The sequence below is a fragment of the Rutidosis leptorrhynchoides genome, chromosome 8, assembly GCF_046630445.1.
Source record: "Rutidosis leptorrhynchoides isolate AG116_Rl617_1_P2 chromosome 8, CSIRO_AGI_Rlap_v1, whole genome shotgun sequence".
Taxonomy (NCBI): Eukaryota; Viridiplantae; Streptophyta; class Magnoliopsida; order Asterales; family Asteraceae; genus Rutidosis; species Rutidosis leptorrhynchoides.
Window position 1 is genome coordinate 193,729,325 of NC_092340.1, and position 10,629 is coordinate 193,739,953.

At 36.6% G+C, this 10,629-nt stretch overlaps 2 protein-coding genes across 2 annotated transcripts; both read right to left on the bottom strand.

The window, feature by feature from the left end:
• Nucleotides 1-342: 342 nt before the first annotated feature.
• On the bottom strand, nucleotides 343-6,158 carry LOC139863987 (uncharacterized). Its single transcript, XM_071852581.1, has 2 exons — nucleotides 5,678-6,158; nucleotides 343-521 (listed from the first exon to the last, which is right to left on the bottom strand). Exons 1-2 carry the CDS (start codon nucleotides 6,156-6,158, stop codon nucleotides 343-345), a joined length of 660 nt encoding a protein of 219 aa, XP_071708682.1.
• Nucleotides 6,159-6,167: 9 nt separating this feature from the next.
• Nucleotides 6,168-9,429, bottom strand: LOC139863988 (uncharacterized). Its single transcript, XM_071852582.1, has 7 exons — nucleotides 9,384-9,429; nucleotides 8,446-8,887; nucleotides 7,746-7,956; nucleotides 7,454-7,632; nucleotides 7,270-7,382; nucleotides 7,154-7,184; nucleotides 6,168-6,876 (listed from the first exon to the last, which is right to left on the bottom strand). The coding sequence occupies exons 1-7, from the start codon at nucleotides 9,427-9,429 to the stop codon at nucleotides 6,168-6,170; spliced, it is 1,731 nt and encodes a 576-aa protein (XP_071708683.1).
• Nucleotides 9,430-10,629: the final 1,200 nt, after the last annotated feature.

A 10,629-nucleotide genomic window follows, 5' to 3' on the forward strand; every position in this document is an offset into this window, starting at 1 on the left:
AACCGGTTCCATCAAGTTTTTACACCGATTGGTGTCGTGACCATAATCGTCATGAAATTCACAATACTTTGTTTTGTCCCGCTTGCCAAATTCTATAAGCGGAGTTGGAACCGCGAAGGTCGCGCATATTGGCTCCGTTGCCAAAATTTCCTTGGGCGTTTTGGACAAACTTTTGAGCAGCGCATAGTTCTGATTATTGATGCCGCGCTGATTATTGTTTCGATAATTGCCACTGGACTTCCCCTTGTCACTCCTGATAGGACCGCCGCTGTGATATCGTCCGCGAGAGTTACTTTCGCGACATTGATCACGCGATCGATCATCATCATCTTTTCTTTCGTTTCACGAGCTAGCGGTGGGAATATCGTTATCTTCGCCACTTCGCATATAATCATGGCATTCTTTAAGTGCTTCAGCATAAGTTACTGGCACCGTATGGCGTAAACACTTAACCAGCGTCGGGTGACGCTCTAAATTTATACCTTGTATGAGCCCTGAAATCTGCTGCTCTGGCTTAAGATCTGGTATGCGCAGGCACTCATTAGTATACATTGTGAGAAATTCGCCCAAAGATTCCTTAGACTTCTGCACGATGTCATGGCATTCAATGTGAGTGCGCTTGCGTGGTCTCTGATTCTGATATTGCAGTAAAAACTTTGTCCGCAGATCCATAAACCAGGCAATACTACCCGCCGGCAACTTATTAAATCACTCACGAGCAATACCCTATAGTGTCATAGGAAATATCTGACACGCAACCGGATCCACCCAGCCTTGAGTGCGCATTGCGCCTTCAAAACGCTATAAAAAATCATCTGGATCGGTCAGGCCATTGTAAGTACCCAACATGCTAGGTATCTTTGGTGCTGATGGAAACGGGTATGCGGTTATATGCGGAGGAAACTTGTCAAAGGTAGTCGGTAGCTCGAAAGGTGGTTTAACAGGATCCCCTTTCAAGCCTGCAAAGAAACGCTTCATCATGTCCTGAACAAAGTCAGGTTGTGAAAATAAGTGAACCATATCAGGAGGTGCGGCCTGCATGAATTGACTTGCAAGATTTACCTGCCCTTGAACATTTTGCCAAGGTTGACCCTGCATCTGCGGATATAACCAAGGCTGCTGCATTGGAAAAGAGGGATGGCTTGAAGATGCAGAGTACACAGGTGGTTGTAAAGGAAGCGAAACCTGTGGCGCAGATATCTGTGAAACTTGAGGATACACACTTAAAAGCCCAATTGTATGCGCTGTGCTTTGCTGCTGTGCTGTTATCGGCGCCCAATGAGAGTTTGCATCTGGGATGTCACCAAACCCCCAACTATTAAGTAACGCCTGCGCATCCGCAGGAGTTAAAAATTGTGAAACTGGGCGCGGTGGTTGCCAAGGTTGCAACGGTGTAAATGAAGAATTCTGCTGAATGTTTTGTGTATGCAGAGGTATTGAAACAGTAGTACTGTAAATAGGTACCTGGCCGCAGCAAACCATATGCAACCCCGTTGTTCCACCGCTAGTGCCTGCCTAGATGACCCTTGGATCCACTGACGAAAAGTCCAGCCGCGTGGTTGTGACTGGTGAGTTTGCTCTTGGCGGTGTAATCCCGTCTGAATATATCGGCTTGTACCTCTGAAAGGGTTCGCCGGATATAGGTGGAGGGTACATCGTGTACCCCGCCTGAATAGCCGCTTCCGTAGTCATAACCAGTGTCTGTTGACTACCAGACGGTGCGTTTTGAATATCTGTTTGGGTATGTTTCGATGATTCCTCGGAAGTCATGACACTGTTAAAGAAAAAATTCAAAAATTTTGTAAATAACGAGTCATACAATTCAAAACCTTAAAAGAAAACGCAATTAAACAGTCTTGAATTAATTCGACTCTCAATGAAAGCACCACTTGATCATGCATATTTTTACCATAGGGTTTAATATTCCTGCTCAATACGTAGAGGGGTTTAAGGATCTTAGAACGTGGCTCTCTGGTCCGGTTACCGTGAATAACCCTGGCTGACATTATGATGTCGGTGGGGTGGCCAAATGATTAAGTCCACCTCCGATAACGGTCGTCAATCAAGAGGCCCCAAATAAGGTCGTAGGTACTAGCTTACGAAAGACTAACCTGTTAACCTTGAAAAGATGCTGAATGATGCTTTTTACGTAATGTGTATCGTAGGTGATGGTTACGTAATATGCTGTGTCCGGTGAATGATGATTAGGGTTTGTATTTATAGGCAAACCCTAATTCTAGAACCATCCCAGATCATGATAACCTCATCCATAACTGACTCCCCTGAATCACAGATATAATTACGGAAAAGATATTTACTTGACAGCTAAGCAACCGCCGTACTGGGAACAAAGGCATTCATACGCTGCATAACGCACACAAGAACACGCATATGCATAATAGTGATTGCCTGCATACATATGTGGTGCGCCTGCGGGTTGCGGTATCATTAAATCATAACATTTAATAAGCCACAAGATTTCATTTAATTAAATGCGCAGGATCATTACAACTGCAAAAAAACATTCATACGATGAGTCGCCTGGTAACCGACCTTAACATAGAGCGCTTAAGATATCTGGCATCATACATTCCACTATTCAAATGTATGACAAGAACCCTTCGAAGTACTAAAGCATTTCCACTATTCGAAAATGGGGGTGGTTGGTGCCCGTAGATCTACCTTTAGGATTCGCGTCAATTAGTGTTTTTCACTAATTCTTAGGTTACCAAGCATAATAATAATAAGTACAGATATCCGGTATAACAAAACAATCGTAGAATGTAGTTCCATGAACATGTGCTTATTTTGTAAAACATTTATAAATTTTGCATGTATTCTCATCCCAAAATAATTTAGATAGTAAAAATGGGACTATAACTCACTTGTGATGATTTTCGAATAGATGGTGGTAAGACTTGGTCTTTGACAAATTCACGAACCTAATAATAATATTCTTGTGTCAAGATATATATAGAATTAATATTCCATACTTATGATACTTGTGATAATTTTAATTGTCCATTGTTAGTAGTCCAACGTTCGTAGTCCGATAGTCCAACAGTATAAATATATATATAAATATAAATGCGTATATTGTGTTAGAATTCACTAACACTATAATATATTGTCTTAATATAATAAGACACATAATATGTATATTGTTTGAAGCAACCCGCGACCCATTGTATACATGTCTCAGGCTCGATCATAACTCAAAGTATATAATATTTTTGAATACACTTCGACCCACAGCTAACTAGAAATTACTGCCAATGGTGTCTTATAGTTCGTTCCAATAATATATATAGAAGAAATCAAAATGATATGTCAAAACGCTGTATACGGATCCACGGTGATCAAGTCATATATATATATGGTGCCTTACGATCTTTATTAAGACTATAATATATTATCGTAGAGCTTAATCACGACTATTATAAATTGTATTTCCATAAGTTCGGGAACAAGACATGTATAAATACATGTAGGATATATGAATTTAAAATTTTGACTTCAAAATTAACCATCAATATGATGAATTGAAATATGAGATTTTGCAAATAGTTTAAGTAAATGATTCCAAACCCAACTGCATTCATGAATTTTGAAATCGTATTCTAATTTGATCAATTGCATTTTCATAGTTCATGAATATGAACTCAATCATTGAATTCGAATTTAAAACTGTTTTGAACAAAACTTATAATATGAATTAGGTAGTAAAAGGTTCTCAGAAACTTTCTGATTCATTAATTTAACTGGAATCATCAAAACGAACTCCAATTTCCTCATGAACAAAAGTGTTGACTTTTTGGAAACTTAACTTTGACTTAGACATTTGGACTACAAACAAGGAATTGGAATTTGAGAGTTTGCAGATAGAATCACTGGATTATTCCTAACAAAGTTGTTTTTATAGATTTTGCAAAACAATGTAAATTCGTGCTTTTGATCTATGGAGTTCAAAAAACAGAGTGACGAGCTGCTTTATAAAATTTCTTTGTTAAAATTAGTTGATAATGAGAATTTGAAATTGATTAAGTGTCTATATCCATTATTAAAGTGCTTGATTTATAACAATTCGACAAAAACAAAAAATTATTGAGTCAGTACGAAAATAACAAAAAAATAATTAAAGTTAGATTGTGAATCTTCAATAGTTTGTACGATCGATTTGAGTGTTTATCGTTTTTTCAGAGATAGAAACAAAATCTGTTATGGTTTGATTATGATGTAAAACGAATTATAAATATGTATACGATTATATATAAAATGTATTAATAAATAAGTACTCCTTATATATTAATACTAATATTAGATATATAAATAATAATAATAATACAATTAATAAAAATGATAATAATATCAATAATTCTAATAATAATATTACTATTAATAGTTATATTAATAATACTTATAATAACATTGAATGATATTAACTAAAATTAATAATAATATTTTTACTGATAATAATTTGTATTTATTTTTATGATAACTATAATAATAATAATGATTATAATAATAATAATAATGACAAAAATCTTAATATTACTAAGTATAATAATAACGATTCTAATGATGATAATAATAATATTAATAATAATAGTTATTATGATAATTTAAATGTATCAACTGTTCACATCTATACTATAGAATAATATTAATAATACTGATATTAATATTAATAATATTAATGAAGTAATAATAATAACTTTAGTATAATAACTATGTTTTTAACTTGTAATTTCATTTAATGTATTAATATTATATATTATTCAATATTTACTAATCTATATATATATATATATATATATATATATATATATATATATATATATATATATATATATATATATATATATATATATATTCATTCTGATAGCAATCTAACTATTCTATATATTATTTTACATTTTTAATTCTAATGATTATCTTTGTATTTTATTTTTTCCTATTATTATATATATACTTATCTTTCAATTTATATGTATATATATATATATATATATATTCATTCTGATATATATATATATATATATATATATATATATATATATATATATATATATATATATATATATATATATATATTCATTCTGATAGCAATCTAACTATTCTATATATTATTTTACATTTTTAATTCTAATGATTATCTTTGTATTTTATTTTTTCCTATTATTATATATATACTTATCTTTCAATTTATATGTATATATATATACATATATATGTTACATATAAATTTACACAATGGTTCGTGAATCGTCGGTAATACTCAGATGTTAAATGTATATATGAACGCAGTTCAACATTTTTGAGACTTCAGCATTACAGACTTTCCTTAACTTATCTAAATCATATAAAGGTTAAGTTTAAATTTGGTCAGAAATTCCCAGGTCATCACAGTTTAGAACGCCAGGACTGACACATGCCTGTACAGTGTTATGGTTGAATAACACACCCACCTGAGAAATTGTATGTATGTTAGGGCAGCCGGGGATTATGTTTTTGAAATAAAGAGTTAACAGAAGCAGTTAACATAAAGGGGAAAATGGAGTCAGGCGATACCTCTAAATATTTTGGTTAAGGGTGTGGAAGGTTTCCTTGTAAATGACGTTTCTTGTGTAGTTATGAAGCCGTCCTTGAGTATCACCAACCATGACTATTTTTAGACCTTTAGGGTTAGTGACTCTTGATAGTGCGACGTATAGCTGTCCGTGGCTGAAAACTGTTTTCGGCAAGTAGAGGCCGACGTAGTCTAGCGATTGCCCCTGGCTCTTGTTAATTGTCATGGCGTAGCATGGCCTAACTGGAAATTGAATCCGCTGCATAACAAAAGGCCATTTTGTTTGGGCGGAAGTTAGTACAATTTTGTGTATGATGACCATGTTACCTACATGTGAACCGGTAATGATCTGAGCTTGAATAACGAATTTTTGGAAGGCTGTTATGATGAGGCTGGTCCCATTACACATGCCAGCACTGGGGTATAAATTTTGTAGTAGCATTATTGGTTGACCTATGTTGAGTTTTAGCTTGTGAGGAGGTACCCGGGGAAAATTTAGTTTATTTAAATATTTGACTGGGTACGATTGGTGTTGATCGATTGCATCGGTTGAGCCCTTGCATATTTCATCCGAGCTTTTGTATATCATAGTTTGTCCCTACAGCTTCTTAAACATATGTTTGTTTATCTGGTCTGCGTCATCGTTCCGGGGCGTTAAAATTGCTCTCTCACTCAAGTAGTCTTCATTTTTATGTATTTCAAGAAAATCAGGGAAAATGGTATCTACGATCGCATCAATTGGAGGTTTATCTGATTTAACTATGAATTCAACTGGGATCTCGATCCATGTTGGTTCCTCTTCTCTATCTTTACAAACAGTAGGGACCTTACCGTCTCTAATATCTAGTACCCATTTATTGAACTGCTGTTTTCGAGGGTCAACTTGACCATCTGCGGTAAATTCGTTGACCCGCATAATGCGGGAGAGGGTGTGTAACTGACAGCTTTGCCATAACTCAGATCGATTTATGCAGGCTTGTATAATTTCCTGTCTCTTTCCTTTTGGTATAACGGGCAATATTTGTAGAAAATCACCACCAAATAAAATAGGGACTCCGCCAAATAATTTGCTTCGGTTCGCCTCATTTTTAGCAACTAAAATATCTTTTAACGTTTTGTCTAAAGCCTCAAATGCAAACCTCTGAGTCATGGGAACTTCATCCCATATGATTAACCTGACTTCCTGCATCAGTTCTCCAAGATGTGTTTTTTGTTTTATTCTGCACGTGCTGTTTTCCATAAGTTCAAAACGGATGACAAATCTACTGTGGGCAGTCCGGCCTCCCGTAAAAGTAGTGAAGCGACGCCTGCATATACAGATTGTTAATTTTTTCCATTGCGTTAAAAGATGCAGTCAGCGTATATACCGTTAATGATGGTGAAGTGTTTAATGTATTAAAAGTTTTTTTTAATATATAAGTAATACGTTTTTTAGTTTTCCATGTATAATGAATTTTGAAGTGTGAAGAGGTATGATGTAGTAAACTAATAATAATGAACATTAGAGGGTAAACGATACTTATATTGGTTTTTTTTTTTACTAACGCAACAAAATGCGAGGTAAAGGTAAGATAGCAATATAACCTCATTATGTTAGTCATATAAGGAGGTTTATCTAATAAATTGGTAGAAATGAAGAGAAGTGATAAATCGTATTTGTAATTTATAATATAATGTGTTTGAGTTTAAAAGGAAATTACCTGAAGATGCAATGGCAAGTGCTATCAGTTTCTCGAACCTTAATTTTGTAAGAATGATCTTGTATACAAAAGTTTTCCCGGTACCTCCGGGACCATATAGGAAAAAAGGCCACCTGTTTATTGAGTTACAGCTAAAATGACTTGATTATAAATCTTAAGTTGTTCCCGGTTGAGGCAGACGTACAAGTTCTGATGTTCATTCCTCAATTCTGCAAGACTGTAGTTTAACTCTTCGCGAATAAGACGGTTGTCGAGCTGTGTCAGGAGGCCCGGGTCAGGTTGGGGTAGGTTCGGGAAATCGCTTAATGATTTACCATGTTTGTTCAAGATGTCTTGAATTTCCAACACACAATAGTTTCTAAGCTGCGACTCACTTAGAATCAAATCAGGGAAGTTGTAGAGTTTTCATTTTTTGTAGAGGATATCTTCGGCCAAAGCCTCCCAATTCAGTCCTACAGGGTCAGTGGTTTAGTCACATTGCAAAAAAGTAAAATCGTGACAAACAAATCCCGGAGCTGTGCACCAGATGCCCATAATCTTGCCTCATTTATAGCTGTTGTCCACTCTCTATCATCATTGATCAACCCATACGCGAAACACGCATCTTTAAATGTGGGATGCAAAGTTCCATCGACGGTATGTATTTCTTCATACGTTTGGGGACCCTTTACTTTGTTTAACAACAACCTGAGATAATAACGTTCGCCCGATGATGGGTGTGAGTAGACGATGCGTCCAATGCAGCTTCGCTATTTTCGACGCGTCCATGTTCTCGCGTCTTGATTCCAAACATAATTTTTAGGTATTTTTTCATAAGTAAGGTTTCGGGCAGAGGGGTCTCGTTTGTTAAGCTCACACCACTTGGTAAACATGGTTTCTTTGATACTCTCCCTATGCAACAGTGTAGGGAGGTTCTCTGAATCACGTAACGTGATTGTATGGTGATTCGGTAGATGATACGACAGCTTTATGACCGATGGCTTGGAGAAGTGAATGTCGAATGAAAACATTCTCCAAACAGCCTCACACGGCGATAGATACTGGCAGTCCAAATAATTCTTGATTTCATCGACTTCTGTAACCAATTCTGGCGCGGATCCGTTGACCGGGCTGAGGTTTTCTTGAATTACTATAATTGCTCGATCGGGACCTTTGTTTAAGTATTTAAATAACTACTTTATGGCCCGAGATCGATTACACCATTCTACATTGATATGTGCACTGTATTTGGGAAGGAGATATCTATTATAAGGTACAACAAAACCGTTGTTAAGTGTGCCCTTTCCTTTACTGACTTTTATTCCAGTATTTCGTCGTCGATAGTGTGCGTATCCATCTTCATCTATGGTTGTTTCTGCGTTATAGGGTTTCGGGAAATGTTTAGAGCACTTTTTATCGATAATGCAAGGTGCGTCCAGGATATTCCCACCACATGCACCATGTAGCATGTATTCTGTAACAGCTTTATAGGCATTTGGATCTTGTGTTTTGGATGGGATTTCAGCGGAGATGATATCATCGATGTCTTCTGGGGTCTTACATTTAAAGTCAGCTGTAGGCCAAATTAACATATGTACATGAGGCAAACCGCGCTTTTGAAATTCAATTATATAGATGCCTGCAAAATAATGCGAAAAATGGTTACTTTCATCCTTTGAAATGCAACTACTGTGTTGTAACGGGTTTCAAACGGGTGACTACTCACGTGACAGATGGATATAAAAAATGGTGATGGGTGCAGAACCTGGACTGGTAGTATATTAATGATAGGTTATTGAGTTAATTTGATGTCAGATAAATGTTTATCATTTGACAGACTTGGTCTGGTCCATGACACGAAAAGAAACCAAGAGTGCAAAGAAGTCAAATATTGTATACTACATATATATGAATTAGGATCTATTACTTATACATGTGGCAATCTTATTCTTGTTATATTAATTCAACCCTTAGCCTCAGAAATTAGATTCTTATATACATTCAACCTTTTTTTAACAGCCCACCAAACCATTCAGGAAAGTGTTGGAGTGATTACAAAGTGATGATTTAAGTTATGGTGGGTAGGGAACTTTTAAAGGATAAATAATTGAGAAAAGGAGGATAGAATGATATACCTGCTTCGCATGTGCCAAAGATGTGAGCTTTCATGATATCAGCCATCATGGCGTCGAGCTTTTGCTTGAACACTCTTGCAACAATTTATGGCCTATCCGGTGCCCGCTGACCTTCAATATAAGAAAGCATCCCTTTAATTTCGGGCCATTTGGGGTTTGACGTGAAGGTGATGAACAAATCAGGGTTATCAAATTCTCGACATAGCGCCATTGCATCCTGGTAGCTCTGAACCATATATCGTGGGCTACCTGTATGCATGGACGGGAGAAATATCCGCTTTCCAATTGCGGTCGCTCGGTTGTCGCCCTGGGTAATAGCGTCGCAGACGTTATTGTATAGATCGATGCGTAGCTCATTTTGGTGATTCCTAAGCCACTTAAGTCGCTGTTCTTCTATGGCTGTGTAATCGTCTACTAAATATTGTTGGAATAGCCCTCCACCTCTAAGGATAGTTGTCCCTTCATTTTCCAGTTGTTGAATCCGATAACAATAGAATTCTCGCATTGTCACATAACCTCGGTGAGTTTTCCGCCTGCCACTATTAGTATGGTATGCTATTTCTTCGTGGTACCCTGTTTCTCCGTAGGGAAATAGCAAAGGATACTGCAATGCCGTGTATAGTTGGTGAAGTTTTGATATTCGCTTTGGTGGGGAATTTTTTCTTTTTTGGACAATAATATCCCGAGCAGTTGTGCACTGGCCAAAGTCACTTATTATCAACGCTGCAACCTCAGCCACGTTAGGGGCATTATACTGACGCGTATTTATAGCCTTAGCAATCAAGTGGAGCTCAAAGTTTGAAGTCGTGTTGTTAGTAGCCCAATCTCGAGCCATGCAAAAGGCCTGCGCAACCGCACTGAATTCATTTAACATAATAATTAGATTGTTGGTGATGTTTTCTTCTAAGGACTGACTTGATTCGGTCTCCACAAAAGCAGACATACGGTTTCGTGCTTCATTCTGTGTGTCGTAAAAGTATAGATGTGCATACCGTGGAGGTCCCCCTTCCTACGGTAAAAGCGACCCAATCCTATGGTACGTTTGGCCACTAATCTGAAATGTGTAAGGATCGCGGCCACGGTTAATCGAGTGGTCAATCTTGGCCCCAAAAGATGTGAATGAAAACATACTGTTGTAGATCCTAATTTGCTCTCTGAATTTGGTCGTCGAGTGGTCACTATAGTTGAGCAATCTTTTTAACACCAGAGGAGGCTCTTTAAGCTTTGGGAGAAGAACTTTTCCATT

Coding starts and splice junctions, on each gene's coding strand:
- LOC139863987 (XM_071852581.1), bottom strand. CDS start 6,158: ATGATATACAAAAGCTCGGATGAAATATGCAAGGGCTCAACCGATGCA. Junction 522..5,677: donor AAGAGTCACTAACCCTAAAG/GTCTAAAAATAG, acceptor TGCGCATACCAG/ATCTTAAGCCAGAGCAGCAG.
- LOC139863988 (XM_071852582.1), bottom strand. CDS start 9,429: ATGGCTGATATCATGAAAGCTCACATCTTTGGCACATGCGAAGCAG. Junction 7,957..8,445: donor AATCGATCTCGGGCCATAAA/GTAGTTATTTAA, acceptor TTATTATCTCAG/GTTGTTGTTAAACAAAGTAA. Junction 7,383..7,453: donor AGGAATGAACATCAGAACTT/GTACGTCTGCCT, acceptor CTCAATAAACAG/GTGGCCTTTTTTCCTATATG.